At 41.4% G+C, this 15,442-nt stretch overlaps 1 protein-coding gene and 1 pseudogene across 1 annotated transcript in view; one reads left to right on the plus strand and one right to left on the minus strand.

Moving 5' to 3' along the window:
• Positions 1–1,725: 1,725 nt before the first annotated feature.
• On the minus strand, positions 1,726–3,286 carry LOC114007607 (transmembrane protein 230 pseudogene; annotated as a pseudogene).
• Positions 3,287–4,514: 1,228 nt separating this feature from the next.
• The window catches only part of HELB (DNA helicase B), a 39,267-nt gene continuing 28,339 nt past the window's right edge, over positions 4,515–15,442 (plus strand). The window contains exons 1-4 of the mRNA XM_006147295.3: positions 4,515–4,686; positions 6,446–6,853; positions 8,926–9,095; positions 13,461–14,336. Of these exons, the coding sequence (XP_006147357.1) occupies positions 4,515–4,686; positions 6,446–6,853; positions 8,926–9,095; positions 13,461–14,336 (1,626 nt within the window). The remainder of the gene's footprint in view (positions 4,687–6,445; positions 6,854–8,925; positions 9,096–13,460; positions 14,337–15,442) is intronic.

Consider the following 15,442-nt stretch of genomic DNA (forward strand, 5'->3'; position numbering starts at 1 on the left):
AATAACAACACAGACATCTTGTTCCACCCCTGCCATCTCTGTCCTGTTGTATCTTCTCTATAGGAAACTATTTTCATTAATTTTTGGTTTACTATTCTTAGGCTTGCTCATTTCTTTCCTCTTTCTCTCTCTCTCTCTCTTTCTCTCTCTTGCAATACACACACACACACACACACACACACAAATACAGACATGTAAATAAAACTATATGCTTTGTCTTATGGCTTGTCTTTTCTTATTTAATATAATGTCTTGGAAACTACTTATTCAGCTATTTTTAGAAAGAATGAGAAAGGTTTCTATGAAGTGAGTTTTGCTTGGAAGTCATCCTGTTGGTAACAGGATGTATAGCTTACAGCTGTACACATAAGTATCCAATATTTGGGCAATAGAGAAGTTTCAGTTTGGATACCTTTGAGTCTGAAGAATCCAAAGGGCATCATGGAGTGATATCTATTGTAATAAGAAATGGTTTGCACAGATCTAGAGGGATCATATTAGGAGCCATTAGCAATGTAGGCAATAGAGTATGTGAAGAATGACTGATGGAAGGATCATAGAGTAAGAAAATACTTAGGGCAGAAACCTGAGGAATGCCAGTGGACAAGACATTGCAGTCCAAGAAAGCAATAGTGGCCGGAGAGGGAGAGAAATCCAAGAAGACAAGTCACAAAAGCACAATGATACAAAAAGGATACAGTAATCCATTTAGGATACTGTGAAGAAGTCAGGTAAAACAAAGGCTAAGACTAGGCACTGGATTTAGCAACAAAGAGTACAGGAAATGTGACATTTGCAGACAGATACAATGTTGTGATGGAAACATTAGCCCTGAGAGTGGTGAGAAAAGATTATTCAACCTCTTATAAACAACCCTTGGAAACAGTTTGTCAGCTGCAAGGAAGATTTTTTTTTTTTAAAGCACAAAAAGGTGGATGGACATCTATAGAGCTGTACCCAAAAGAACAAAATCAATTTTAGCATTTTTTAAATAAAATTTTCTTAAATCTTTGGTGCTGGCTTTTGTTTATATTAGCATCTAGTATCAGAAGATTTTGCATTTAGCGAACAGCATATGCGTAGTTATTTTGGACATATTAATAGAGTAATTACATAATTAAAAAGTATCAATATAATAATATAGTAATATATTGTGATATTGTTTAAAGAATGCCATGATTTTCAAATACTATCCCTAACAAGAGAACCATAGCTCCAGAATAATTTCTTTCTTTTTTTTTCTTTAGGTTTTTGCTTTTGGGCACATGCACTCCCTAGAGAGAGACAGAGGGAAAGTGAGAAATCCCCCCAGGGCGGATGGCTGTGCAGCAATACCTTTTCCATTCTCCTCGTGGGACTTTGGGCACACAAGCCCATGTGCCTAGCGTGAGTACCACAATCAGAGCCTTAACCTCCATACCACCTATTGGGCCCTCCAGAATAATTTTATTTTTCCAAAATATGTTTAAGTCTATGATTTGGATTTTTTTTTTTTTTGAGAGGTTTTCGCTATAGGGCACGTGCACTCGCCAGACAGACAGGGAGAGACATAGAGACAGAAAGCGAGAAATCACCCCCCAGAGGGCATGGCCACGCCGCAATCCCTTCTCCTCCATTCTCCTCTCGAGATCTTGGGCACACACGCACACGCGCCCGGTGGATTTGGTATTTTAATTTTCTTGAATACACATTACTTTTTGCAAGCTAGGAATAGAATCTTAAGACAGTCAGGTCCTCTAGCGATACAGGCTGAGTCTTGTGATCTTAAGCAGAAAGACACCACCTTAACAAGGTGCTAGCAACAAGGTTACAAGCTCTTCAGTAATAACCATTTATTTACATTTTTTTTTCATTAGCCAAGAAAGTGCCGTCTTTGAAGGCCTGATATACAGAACATTATCTACAAAGGATGGAACGACCCAACCCATACACTGGCCAAACCACCAATGAACCAAAACAGCTGGCCGAGGGTTGGTAAACAGAGAAAGTGTTTACATTTTGAAACCTTGGTCTGCAGTCTTAAAAATTCTTGGTTGCAGTAAGAAAGCAAGTAAAAAAATATTACAGATGGACCTACGCTGATATTTGATGTTACTGGGGTCTTCCATTACAACATGAAGAAAGAGGTAAAATAGGGGATGAGACACTTAGGTACTGGAAAAATAAATTACTTGATAATAAGAAAGTAGATACACGGATTATTCCATTTGCTACAAGAACAAACTGACAATGAAAATTATTTAAAAGAAACTCTCAAATCTAACAGGGTGTTGGCAGCCCCACTTTGCCCCACTTTCCACTGCAGAATTACTTCCCCCTTTTCCCCAGGCCGTGAACGCTCTCGTTCTTCCGGGGTACATACTCATGTGGGGAAACTCGTCAGGAGCCTTTGCCGGGGCCAGATGAAGAACAACAGTGTCAACGAGCTAACTGTAAGCTCAGTTAACATCTTTGGGATGATGGGTCCCCTGGATCCGGCTACCCTTAAACATCTGCAAACTAAGAGTTTCTTAGTCCTTAACCATAGTTTCTGCTCAGTATTTCAAAGCTGGGAGCAGTTCCACTGTGACTATCGTCCTCAGGGCTGAGATGGGTGTGCGAGCCATCAGGCAGGAGTGGAGTCCTAGGAGTAACCCTGGTAGCCTTAGGATCCGTAGGCCCTGCGCAGGTGGTAAAACCCCAGCAGGAACACCAGAACAGCCTGGTCCTTCCCCCCTCCCGACTAATATAGCCCGACAGCTGGAGGGAACCTGATAGTGAGAAACAGCCCAATAAAAAACAGCACCGTGGCAAGCGCAGCGGCCTTGTAAGGGATCCTAGGCGGGCTTTTCTTCAACTGAAGGTGGACATAGCCATCGTCTGTGCTGGAGAGCGCTGAGTATTTCTCTTGACTGCTGGGGATTCCAGTAGCCAGGGTGGTACGAGATGGCATCAGAACACGCTGACGCTGCAGTCAGAGAGCCGCGCCAGGCCGCCCCCGGGCAGAGCTGGACCGCAGCTGACAGCGGAAAGGCGGAGGCCGCCTGGCACAATCCACCAACCGCCACAGTGCCAGTTCCCCTCGGGTCCTGCGTGCCGCCGGAGCATTTTAAAACCACTTCCTTTCTCCTCCTCCCCACCTTGTCTGAACTCTGGGTTGCAAAGATTGTCTTTGTCTTTGTCCCACTGTTAGCAGGTAGCAGCCCAACTGGAAGTTTGGGAGGCCAGGTGTACTCACAGAAGAGAAGACCATAGTAATTTTTGTGTGTCATCTAATCCTATGATTTTCAAACCTGGTTGAGCATTAGAATGTACCCTCTTGGGATCTGCATTACAAAGACACAATTCTGAACTATAAGAACACTATATTTACACAAGAGAAACAAAAGCTTATGTGCATACCTTAGGGTTAACAACAGCTGTAGTTTTTAAAGCCCCATACTTGAAACCAAATATCATCAGTAGGTGAACTGATAAATTATGTATATCCTCACCATGAAAAACTACTGAACAGTGAAAATACTACTACACACAGCAACAATGAGTGAATGTCAAAATAATCAAGTTCTGTTGAAGAATCCAGACTTAGAAGACGATATATTGTATAATTTCATAAATAAAAACTAGGAAAAACAAAGTAATCTCTAAGAAAGGTTAGAGCTTGCCTTATTGGGTAGGTGCAGGTGCAAGAGAGTGGGTGGGACGGATTACAGAGACACAAGGAGACTTTCGGAGGTGATGGATATGTTCATGTCTTGACGATGGTGACGGTTTTTGGACCTATTCATACGCTAAAATGTATCACCTTGTACACTTTGAATATGTACGGTTATTGTATTTCAATGATATCTTAATAAAGCTTAAGTAATAATAATAAGACTCAATAGTGTGTTCCAGGTCTAGATTCCGATTTAGTAGACCTGGAAGGGGGCGCAGAATTCTGCACCTTGAATAACCGCCGTTAAATGACAGAAACTCTGCTCCTCCTGTGCGACCCCAAAGCAGTTACCCCGGAGTCTCCGCAATCCGAGATTCCTTGTTCTGTGTTTTGGATGGTGCTCAACGGTTGGAAGCAAAAACTATGCTTTCGTTTTGCCGGAGTTGGGAGGGCTCGTTTTTTCGGGTTCTCTAGGCTCGGTGGACCTAGTCCTTTCCAGCTTTTCTCTTTAAGCAGCAAATGCCCTGCGCTAGCGGTTCTGCAGATTCCAGCCACACCATCATCTCTCCAGCCATAGTACGGTCCGAAAGCTTCCGGGATCCTAACTACAGGGTGCGGGCGCAGGTGTGGCCCCGCCCGTGGCCCCGCCCACTACCCCGCCCCTAGGTCTTTTCCCCGCCTTCGTTCCCGTCGTTCTGGCCTTTCCCTTTCACCCCCATCTACCGCGGAAACGTAGGGCGGAGCTTCACCGTCGCCCCGCCCCGTGGGCGTTCCCGGAAGAGGACGGTCTTGCCGTGGCGGAGCTGATTGGCTGATCCTGGCTCAGCGCCCCGGCCGGGCATTCTGGAGCTGGGGGGGGATCCCGCTGTCGGAGGGTATGGCGGTGGGTCTCCGCCAGCTGCACGGCCTGCTGCTCCCGCCCAAGGACCTGGTGGAGGAAGACTGCGACTATGTAGATGCGGAGGAGGATGACGACGCAGCGTTTGTCGACGCCGAGGAGCTCTGCAGTGGGGCCGTAAGGGCTGGCAGCCTCCCCGGGCGCCTCCGTGGTAGGAGCCCCTGCCCGGGAGGGGATGAGGTTGCCCAGAGCCGGGCGCGGGTCGCCGCTAACGGGTCTGCATTTGGGCTGGCGGTGCTGCTCCTTCACCCGGCAGGGGATAAAACAGTGACTTCATAGTATGCATAAAGCTTGCGCTCCGCGTACCTCGTTTTGTTTGATGTCGCCTGTTCTTTAAGGTAGTTTTACCGTTGAGTAGAGTGGATGTCGACCTAGATTCCCATACAGAATCAGAACTTTGGTGTCTTACCCCTCCTACCCGCAGTCCAGTACGTTTTCTGCAACTCAGTCGAGGAACAAAACAAAACTGAAGGAACACCTCGGCGCACTGCTTAGCCTTGTGTTAATAATCTTGGAATTCGTGTTAACTTTGTTTCCTGTGGTATAAACCATACCTGTTACGCGTACACCGTAACTGATGATATTTCCAAGTATTTTACCGTGTGGACCAGCTCAGGAGACCTTTCTGTGATGGTGGCAGTCCCTCCTGTCAGCAGCCACTGTCTACAAGGGGCTCTTTAGAGGCAAAGTGCAGCCAATGCAGCCGCGTAGCTGAATTTTAGGTTTACTTTTAATTTAAATAACCACATGGAGGTGGACAGCGCAGGTTTAGACAAATGTTTCAAGCATTTGTGGAAGGCTTAATCTTTCATTCCAAAGTATTATCGACTGGCTATCTTAATGTTACAGGCAGGGTGGTTGGTGCTGGAGTATTCCTGAGAGATGAAATGAGGACGGCGCTGTCTTTACTGGAGCTTACCCTCCAGTGAATTTAACAGACATTCTTTAATCACAGAAGTAATTGTAATAGTGCCTAGAAGGATTCCTACATAGTCCTTTGTGAGGCTTTCCTAAGCGATAGCTAAACTGAGGTCTATAGGTAGGAGGGTAATTTGATTTTAAAGAATTCTGCTGAGGTTTGTACTCACAGGATAGAGAGGGAGACTGAGAAAGCACCTGCCATGGGGGGGGGGGTCACACCAAGGAGAACATTTAAGGCAGATGAACAGCCTGTGCAAGGGCCCTGTGGTGGACAGACCATGGTAGTTTTTTTTCTTTACTAGATAGTCTTTATTTATTTTTAATACTATTTATTGTACGATTTATTTACATCTAGTCATTGCACGTATTTATAACATACGATATGGTTTTCAAAGCTTGCATGTCAGTCAAATCAAAGATACTACCATATACGTCATCCTCAACAGGTGACTTTCCATTCTTGTGTCTGTTCCGTGTTTTTGTCCTGAGCCCCTGCCACCCACCGCCTGCTCATCACCACCTTCCTATACAGTCTCTGGCATCTATTGTTGTCCTCGCTACTATTATATCTTCAAACACCCTATTTCTCTCCTTTTAAAATTTCATTTAATCACTGTATATTTTTACAGCTTGCAAAATGGCTTTTCCTAGCATGAGTATAGCAGTTTTTATAGAAACTACATGAAGGCTAGTCTTGGCTGAGGTCAGAGTAGAAGAAAGAGGACTGGCTTTAGAAGCGGAACAGCGGACACTTACTGGAGCTGGGCTAACCTTTCGGAATACAAACTCAATTGAAATGTCCTGTGTTGAGAGCTTAGCATATAGCAGAGGGGATGCATAAACAGGCAAACAGAAGAAAATGTTATAGGCACTCTTACAGACATCCAGTGAGCTCTGGAAGAATGAAAGGGATTGGTGGGTTTGACAAAACATTGGTGTCCAAGGTTTCTATTAAATTTCCTAGGTTAACTTTTTTTTTTTTTATATAGTGTTAATTTCTGATGAAGACACTCAAGAGCAATGTGAGGTGTTTGGACGTTTTCCAATAGTGGCTCCTTGGTGGCGCGTGAAGGTGCAAGTGAAGCCTCTGGGACAAAGGAGCTATCAAGTTCAAGGATTCCCCTCTTACTTTTTACAGTCTGACATGTCACCACCAAATCAAAAACATACCTGCCTCCTCTTTCTTAAAGAATGTCGCGTCCCCAGTCATGATATAAATGAATTTTTAGCATGGTTTACCCATGTATCAAGCTATAAAGACCTAAACTTTGAAAATCTTAGGGAAACATTAAGGACTTTTTATAAGGAGAAAAGAAAGAAAGATCAAAAGCAGTCTTCACAGAATGAGCAGGAAGAGTCTTCAGATGATGAGCTGAGTCTTCCTCTGGAAAACACAAGTAAGTGATTTTATCATCGAGTTTTAGTGTAAATGAGATACTTGATGACTGGAGTGTTTAAAATATTACTACTATGGTGACCAGCAGTGGCAATAATGGTGTCGTTGGACTCCCGTGTAGTTGACTGCTGTTTGAGTCCCAGACCTGGTGGCTTAAAACTCATGCCGGGCATGTGTGTGTGCTTGATCCCAAGATGACAGTGGAGAAGGGATTGCCGTATGGTAATCTCTGCTGGATGGTGATTTCTTGCTTTCTGATTCTGTCTCTCTGGCAAGAGCACACACTTTCTAGCAAAAATCTCTCTCTTTTTAAAAAATAATTATTTATTTAATTTTATTTATTCATTCATTTTTATTTTAATTTGACCAGAGCAAGACAGACATATGGAGAGAAGGAAAGTGAGAAAGCAAGCTACCGGGTCCGGGACTTGAAACGTGGTCGGCCATGTGGGAATGTCCAGTGCTTTAACCACCACGCCACCTGCTGCCTCCAAAAATCTGTCTCCTTATTAAAAAAAAAAAAAAAGACCATTTTTATATCTTGGCACAGTATGCTGGTTAAAAATCAGTTTGAGGAAAATGTGTTTATGTGACTTTTAGAGTATGTCATTGGCATTTCAGGTTCTTCGTCTGTAATGGGTTGTGTGAGATGACCTTTCAGGTCATTTAGTTCCTGTTAAGTTCTAAACTTGTGATTTGGTCTACTTCTCTAAATTTTGTTTTCACAGAGATTACCTGAGTCTTTAAGAAAAAGTTATTAATTGTTTTAGTTAAGAAGGCAGAGGGCAAAGGCAAGGATATATGTAATTTATTTTGAAAAGATTTAAAACATTATTGTTTTTGAGAGAGAGCTTTGTTATAGGGTGTGTATGCTCATTGGAGCAACAGAGAGAAGGAAAGTGAGACATCACCCCTTGAAGGGGTGGCCATGCTGCATTCCCTTCTGGGATTTTGGGCATGCACACACTCGTGCCCGGTGTGCATTTTGAGCTGCTGATCTGGACTTAAACCATGGTCAACGATGTGGGAGTCCAGTGCCTTAATCACTATACCATTTGCTGGCCCTGAAACATAGTTTTAGTATGATTTGGTATGAGAGATCCATATATATGGGATACTTCATTTTTAGTTATATCAAATTTGAAATCAATGGTACATCAGTGATTTACTTCAGTGACAAAGAATCATGAGTGCAATTATGTGAACAATATTTTTTATGTGTAACTTTAAATTTATCTTCTGAGTCAAAACTTTTTTTTTTTTTTTGGAGAGTTTTTTTTTCTATACAGCACGTGTGCTCACTGGAGAGGCAGAGAGACAGAAAGAGAGTAATCACTGCCCGGAGGGATAGCCACGTTGCAGTCCCTTCCCCTCCACTCTTCTCTTGGAATCTTGGACACACATGGACGTGTGCCTGGTGTGAGTTTTAATCCTCCAGGTCCAGGACTCAAACCATGGTTGACTACGTGGGAGTCCAGTGACGAAACCATTACAACATCTGCTGGTCCCTCAAAACTTTAAAAAAAAAAAAAAGTGTATATATATATATATATAATTTTTTTAATTAGCAGAGGCTGCATGCTGAGCTCAGCAGGGAGTGACAGAAAAACAAAGAAGGAAGGAGAAAGTACGCCTCAATGGGGTGTGGTCATGCCTCAGTCCCTTCTCTATCTCTCCACCTTGTTGGGACCCTAGGCATGCTTGCATATGCTGCTGACATGCTCCTTAAGCCGCTAGGGGCTAGGACTAACTATGATTGGCCACGTGGGATCCGGCTCCCCCAACAACCAGACCGTGGAGCCAGCCCAAGTCAAAACTATTTTACTGGTTATATTACATGCATAAAGAAAAAGCTGCGGAGTAGTTTTCTAAGCATTTAGCATAAATTTTGGTGTTAAACATCGTAAAAATTATACCAAAATATGATCAATTTTCCTAACTGCCAAAATAAATTGATTCATTTCTCTTTGATTTGGATTTTTTGAACTAGTTGTGCTAAATGAGAAAGTTTTTTAAATCAATTCTCTAGGGTTACTCGTGTGTTTTAATTTGTTCTTTTTTGATATCTTATAGTTCCATTTATAAATGTAATGACAGCTTTGAAGTTTCCAAAAATTATGGAATTCCTCCCAGTTCTCCTGCCGCGACACTTTAAATGGCTTATCAGCTCAGGTTCTTACGAGCTGTTGGAAGAGATAGAAGAGATTTTAGGTACGCATCCATGGAAACTTGGATTTAGTAAAGTAAGTAGGCCTTTGTTCAGCATTTAGTAATCTTGTATGAGGAAGGTTTCTAAAATTTGGCAGTTTTTGCATTTCTTTCAAAGGAAAAAGTTCTGTTTGGACCCCATCGTTGATTTATTTTTCTTCAAATGTTACAACTAAACATAAACTTCACACACCACAGCTCTTATGCACCTATAGTCTGTAACTTTACATGAAAAACAAAATAACGAAATTGTTAATATTTAATGTTCAATATTAATTTAAATATATCATTTAATGAAACATGTTCTCTTGTTACTAAATTGTCATTTGCAACTTGAACATAGATCTCCTCGAAGACAATAGTCCTTAGGTGTTTGGCATGGCCATTCTGCCAAGCAGCTCTGTGTCTCACTTTCCACTTTGAGCTACTGTGAACTTTCATTATTCATCTGATACTTCACAATATCAATGAATTTTTTAAGAAAATTTGGCAGAGAGTCTGTGTGCTAACCAGGGAGAGACACAGTGAGAAGGAGGGGAAGATAGCACTCCCTCAGCAGGGTGTTGTCACACTGCAGTCCTTTTCTCCACTTTTCCACCCTGTCAGGATTTCAGGCATGCGCTCATATATGCTTGGCATGTTTGTCAAATCTCTGGGTCCAGGACTCCAACTGTACGGTTGGCTGTGTTAGTTTTCTTAACTACTAGGCCACAGAACAACCTTCAATTGCTTGTTTTTTTTCCTTTTGAGAGATTTTTAGTATAGGTACTTGCATTCACTAGAAAGACAGAGAGACAAAGAGACAGAAAGCAAAAATGCCACAATCCCTTCTTCTCCATTCTCCTCCGGGGATCTTGGGCGTGCACATGCACACACACACACACACACACACGCACACACACTTGGTGTGAGTTTCAGGCTTCCTGGTCTGGGACTTGAACCCTGATCAGTCATGTGGGAGTCCATCAATGTAACCATTATGCCATTTATTGGTCCTGACTTGTAATTGATTTTTATACTATAACATCATTTCAGGTTATTGTAACATTTTTATGTTATTGTATCATTTGGGTGTTATTTTTATTTTGATACAGTAACATCATTTACAAATTAATCTATTTCTGTTCTTATTATTAGAGACCAAGAGTAGTCAAGTGGTACTCTGAGACTCTAGTATTGTTTGAAACAAAATGTGATGTTTTAATCTTTTTTTTTTGGAGATTTTTGCCATAGGGTACGTACACTTGCCAGAGAGGAGACAGAGACAGACAGCAAGAGGGAAAATGGGAAGCATCCCTCACTCTTAAGCAGGGATGGCCACACTGCAATCCCTTCTCCTTTATTCTCCTGAGATTTTGGGCACACACGCACATGCTCTCAGCATAATTTTCAAGTTGCCAGGCCCAGGACTTGAACCGGGGTTGACTGTGTGGGAGTCTAGTGCTTTAAGCACTATGCCACCTGCTGGCCTCAATTCTTAAATCTTGATAGTACTTGGTCATAACATGGTTTTCCAAATGCAAATACAGTAAAAGAAATTCTGGAATAATTTTTGGATCCTAAAAATGTTGACAGACTCTCAGAAAAATAATGTAATAATGAATTTGTTCCTCATATAAAATGTCTGTAAATTCAGTATACTTTGATAGATGACATTTTAGAACATCAGATTATTATATATGTATATATATGTGTGTGTGTGTGTGTGTGTGTGTGTATATATATATATTCAGTGGAGAAGGGAGTATGAGCAATGACATGTAAGAAATAGATAATGATAGTTTACCTTTTTGTAAACTACAAAACCTGTAAAATCTAACCTTCTTGCTAAACATATATAGAAAAGAACTTTAGAGTACTAAGAATTATGTATATTCACATTTCAGGAATAGTTATATGAAATATTACTGAAAATATACATTGTGTTAGTAAATGCAATTCAGAGAACATTTATTGAGACCTTATCAATGTAGGATGGAGATATGATCAGCCTTGTCCTCATGGAGCTCGCCATCTTCCTGGTAGAGAGCAGACCTTGCATTCTTCTTTGTGGTCAGTGGAGTCTGAGGGTATGTCTATAAGGATCCTAGGGTCAGTGTTTTTCTCTCCCTCCTCTATCCCTCTGTCTCTACCTCCTCTTAAAAAAAATTAAAGCATTATCTCTCGGCTGCTTCATTTCCCACCTCTTGGATTAAGTGGGAACCTGTGTGTAAGAAGCTGTCTCAGATTCTCTCCCCATTGGGGGATTAAGTGATTACTGCTTCCTTCCTTAGTAAGAGAATAGAGGTTTGCCTTTTTAACATTCAGTGGGGAGATTATAGACTTGGGATACCCAGTGAGGATAAGGCAGGGCTTGTCTGTTGGGACTCAGGTTTTTCAGTAAAGGTCCGTCTCCTTTTACCTGCATCCACTCCATGGCAGTATGTGGACGTTTTTCTTTTTTTTTGGAAGTTTTTTCCTTCTGTGTAGTCACTGTTTTCAGAGAAGAATCATTCTTGAGGAGTTTAAATCTGATCGCAGCACTGTGAGACTCTACCATTCAGCATGTACCCCACCGTCCAGATATTGCAAGTAGGCCTCCTTATCTACAGGGGTCCTGAAACTGTGGGTGTCATTAGACTCTATGCATACCTACCTATGATAAAGTTTAATTAATGAATTAGAAACTTAAAAGAGATTAACGACAATAACAAGTAATAAAATAGTGGATACTATTTAATAATGTGCTTTAATATTTAAATATGCTAATAAATAATGTACTATTTAATAGTATATGCTAGTAATAATGGATATGCCAGACAGAGGAATGCTTCATGTCCCAGTGTAAAATTTCATCATGCTACCCATAATGGCACATGATTTAAAATGTATATGAATTATTTATTTTTGCATTTTTCTATTTAATGTTTTCAGACTGTGATTCACTGTGAAACTGCAGCCATCTGAAACCATGGGAAGGAGAAGCAGGGATACGGGGGGATTACTGTATTAGCTGGCTAGGGCTGCTGTAACAAATACCACTCGCTGGTGGCTTACAGGCCAGCTATCTGTTGTCTCAGTTGTGGAGGTTTCTAGTCTGAGATCAGGGTGTTGGTAGGGCTGATTTCTTGTAAGGCTCTTCTCCCCGGCTTGTAGATGGTTTGTCCTCTCCCTGTGTTATCTCATGGTCTTCTGTGGCTGCCTGTGTCCTAATCTCATCTTTTTTAAAGGATACCTGTCAGACTGGGTTAGGGGTCCTAATGACCTCATGAATGAGGGTGATGATCTTATTTAGCCTTAATTCCATCTTTAAAGGCTCTGTATCCAACCCAGCCCATGGCATGGTGAAGACACCTGGATCCCACATGGTCAACTGATTGTGCAGTTCTAGTCTTGAACCTGGTGGCTTGGAAAACACGCTGGGTGCATATGTGCGAGTGCCCAAAATCCCAAAAGGAGACATGAAGGAGGGATGCATGCCCTGTGGAGAGTGCTTCTTCACTTTCCTTTGCTCTCCATCTTTCTTTCTCTCTGTCTCTACTGGTGAGCGCACATGCTATTTAGCCAATTTAAAAAAAAAAACAAAAAACAAAACAGCAAACACAAAACAAAATCTTTTATTCAGATGTAGATGCACTCCGTGTAACTGGGTTAGGACTTTGACTTATGGAATTTATGGACACATGATTCAGCCCATAAAAGATACAAAGGGCTAAAGAGGAATGTCTCCAAGGAGGGTGAGATGAAACTGGTAGATGACCTGCTCAGTGGATCTTGGTTAAGGGAGTGCCATGCCTCTGCTGTAGAGTTTGGGTAGAACTGGTAATAGACATAGCAGACTAAACAAGCCAGGAATATGAGGCAGACATTAGCTTTCAATACTTACAGAGGTCAACACAAAGTTAATGTGATCCCAGCTGCTTGGGGGGCTTAGTAGGAGGAATGCAACATGGCAGAACCCTGTCAAAAAAATTTCACACACACACAACACACAAACACGTACACACACACACACACACACAGAGAGAGAGAGAGAGAGAGATCATTAAGGAATAATATAAATAGCACTTAGAAGTGTGAAAATAAATTCAGGAAGAGATAGTTAAGTGTTGGGGAGGGCATTGCCCTTGGACAACACGGGAAACGGTAGGTCAGGGGATTTCTATTTCTTATGATAAGCCTTACAGTGTTAATTTGGCTTTTAAAATTCTGTGTATTGCTTTGATACAATGCAATTTTAATTTAAAAAATTACCTAGACCTCTGATCACAGTGCCATTGATTTAAAACAATTCAGTGATGTGCTGTAGTTTTTTCTTTGAATTTCATTGGAATGCATGTTTCCTAAGACTGAGTAACTTAATAACAAATACATTTTTACTGTACATTATAGTAATATAAATATTTATACTTTTTATAAAGATAACCTACAGAGAATTGAAGCTTTTGCGATGTGAGGCAAGTTGGAAAGCATTCTGTCAGTGTGAGTCTCTTCTCCGGTTGATGACTGATTTGGAGAAGAATGCATTAATTGTATATTCTACACTGAAGCAGATATGTAGAGAGCACGGGCACACGTGTGTTAAAGAGGTGGAGTTAACCTCGACCTTGTCAGAGCAGATGTCATTTCATGATGCTTGGCAGTCTCTGAAGTTTCTGAAAGATATCGGCGTGGTGATGTATGAGAAGGCCTGTGTCTTCCCTTTCGACCTTTATCAGGCTGAAAGAGGCATCGCCTCTTCCATATGTGACCTGATCAGGAAGCCTCCATGGCGGTTGCACGTCGATGTCAAACAGGTGCTTGCATCTGTTCACACCGGAAACCCTAAGAGTTCCAGGAGTGATGATGCCGCGAATGATAGTACACCTGATGAAACGCCCTCAGAAAGTTCTGTGGACGTTGTGGACACTCAGGACCGTGGTGACATTTGCCGTAATCATGACGATGACACGAATGCAGACAGAAGTGAAGCTCAGCTGGACCGGGATCAGGTGACCGCTCTGGATATGATTTGCTCCAATGCTGTGACAGTCATAAGTGGGAAAGGGGGCTGTGGGAAGACTACCATTGTTAGCCATCTTTTTAAGCACATAGAGCAGTTGGAAGAAAAGGAAGTAAAAAAAGCCTGCGAAGATTTTGAACAAGACCAGAATGTCTCAGAAGAATGGATGACCTTTTCTCAGCAGAATCGGCTGGAGACAGACAAGGCTGTAGAAGTGTTGCTCACAGCACCTACAGGGAAGGCAGCTGGCTTACTGAGACAGAAAACTGGTCTTCACGCTTACACGCTATGTCAGGTAAAACCTCTGACGTTTTCTGTGCAGGCAGAACACGTACCTTAAAGACGAATTTATTTCCTATATACAACCATCCGTTGGTATGTATTGAATGTCTCCTGGGTTCCTGCCTTACTGTAGCTAATCATTTAGAGTAGTGTTATTCCAAATAGCCAGTCTGTAAATTGTTACCCATTTACTATGAGAAAGAAGCTAGTTCCAGAAAGTATAGTCATCCTTCAGATATCTGGATTTGGTTTCAGGACTCCTGAGGATACCGAAATCTGGATACTCAACTCCTTTATATAAAACAGAACAGTATTGCCTGTAACCTATACCCATCCTCCTGTAGACTTTCACACAGCTCTAGTTTACTTTTAATACCTAATACTATATAAATGCTTTCTAAATATTTGTTATCCTATATTGTTTAGGGAATAAGGACAAGAAAAAAAAAAATCTCATGTCCAGTACAGCTATAGCTAATTTATTTTTTAGTTTTGCAAATGTTTTCAGTCCACAGTTGGTTGACTGTTTCCTTCATTGAGAAAGTCTTATTATGAAAAAAAGAAAAATCAACTGAACTAAAGTGTATGCGTAATGATGTGGATCATTTAGATCACGGTACCATATTGATTTCTCATGGGGTCTGGTACAGATGTTGTAGTTCACAGACCATATTTGGAGTAACACTGGAAGTGGGAGGAAAAAATGCTTATACGTTGTAAAATGAAAGTAAGGGCTTTGATAATCTGGAATAGTTCTCCATGTAGAACTGTGCTTGGCAATAGTAATGACATAATAAAAAATTTAAATCTATCAATGTGGCTAAAAATAATATTGACTGTAGTTAAGAGCCGTGGAGAGGTCTTCCAGCCTGAACTGCCATTTTATAGATAAAGGAACTTGAACTTGGTGATTGGAAGATTTCCGAGGAAGGTAATAATTGACGTGAAGGCATTTTATGTGGGGGAAGGCCTTTCTAAAAGCATTGAGGAGAATGGTCATAGTATATTGACATGATTTTATTGACTGGAACGAAGTCTATATATTGTAGAAAAATGGAACTTAAACTTGGATTAGACTAGGACTTTGAAGTGTAAGGTTAGTAAAGAATTTTGAAATGT

The sequence above is a fragment of the Tupaia chinensis genome, unplaced genomic scaffold, assembly GCF_000334495.1.
Source record: "Tupaia chinensis unplaced genomic scaffold, TupChi_1.0 Scaffold000208_1, whole genome shotgun sequence".
Taxonomy (NCBI): domain Eukaryota; kingdom Metazoa; phylum Chordata; class Mammalia; order Scandentia; family Tupaiidae; genus Tupaia; species Tupaia belangeri.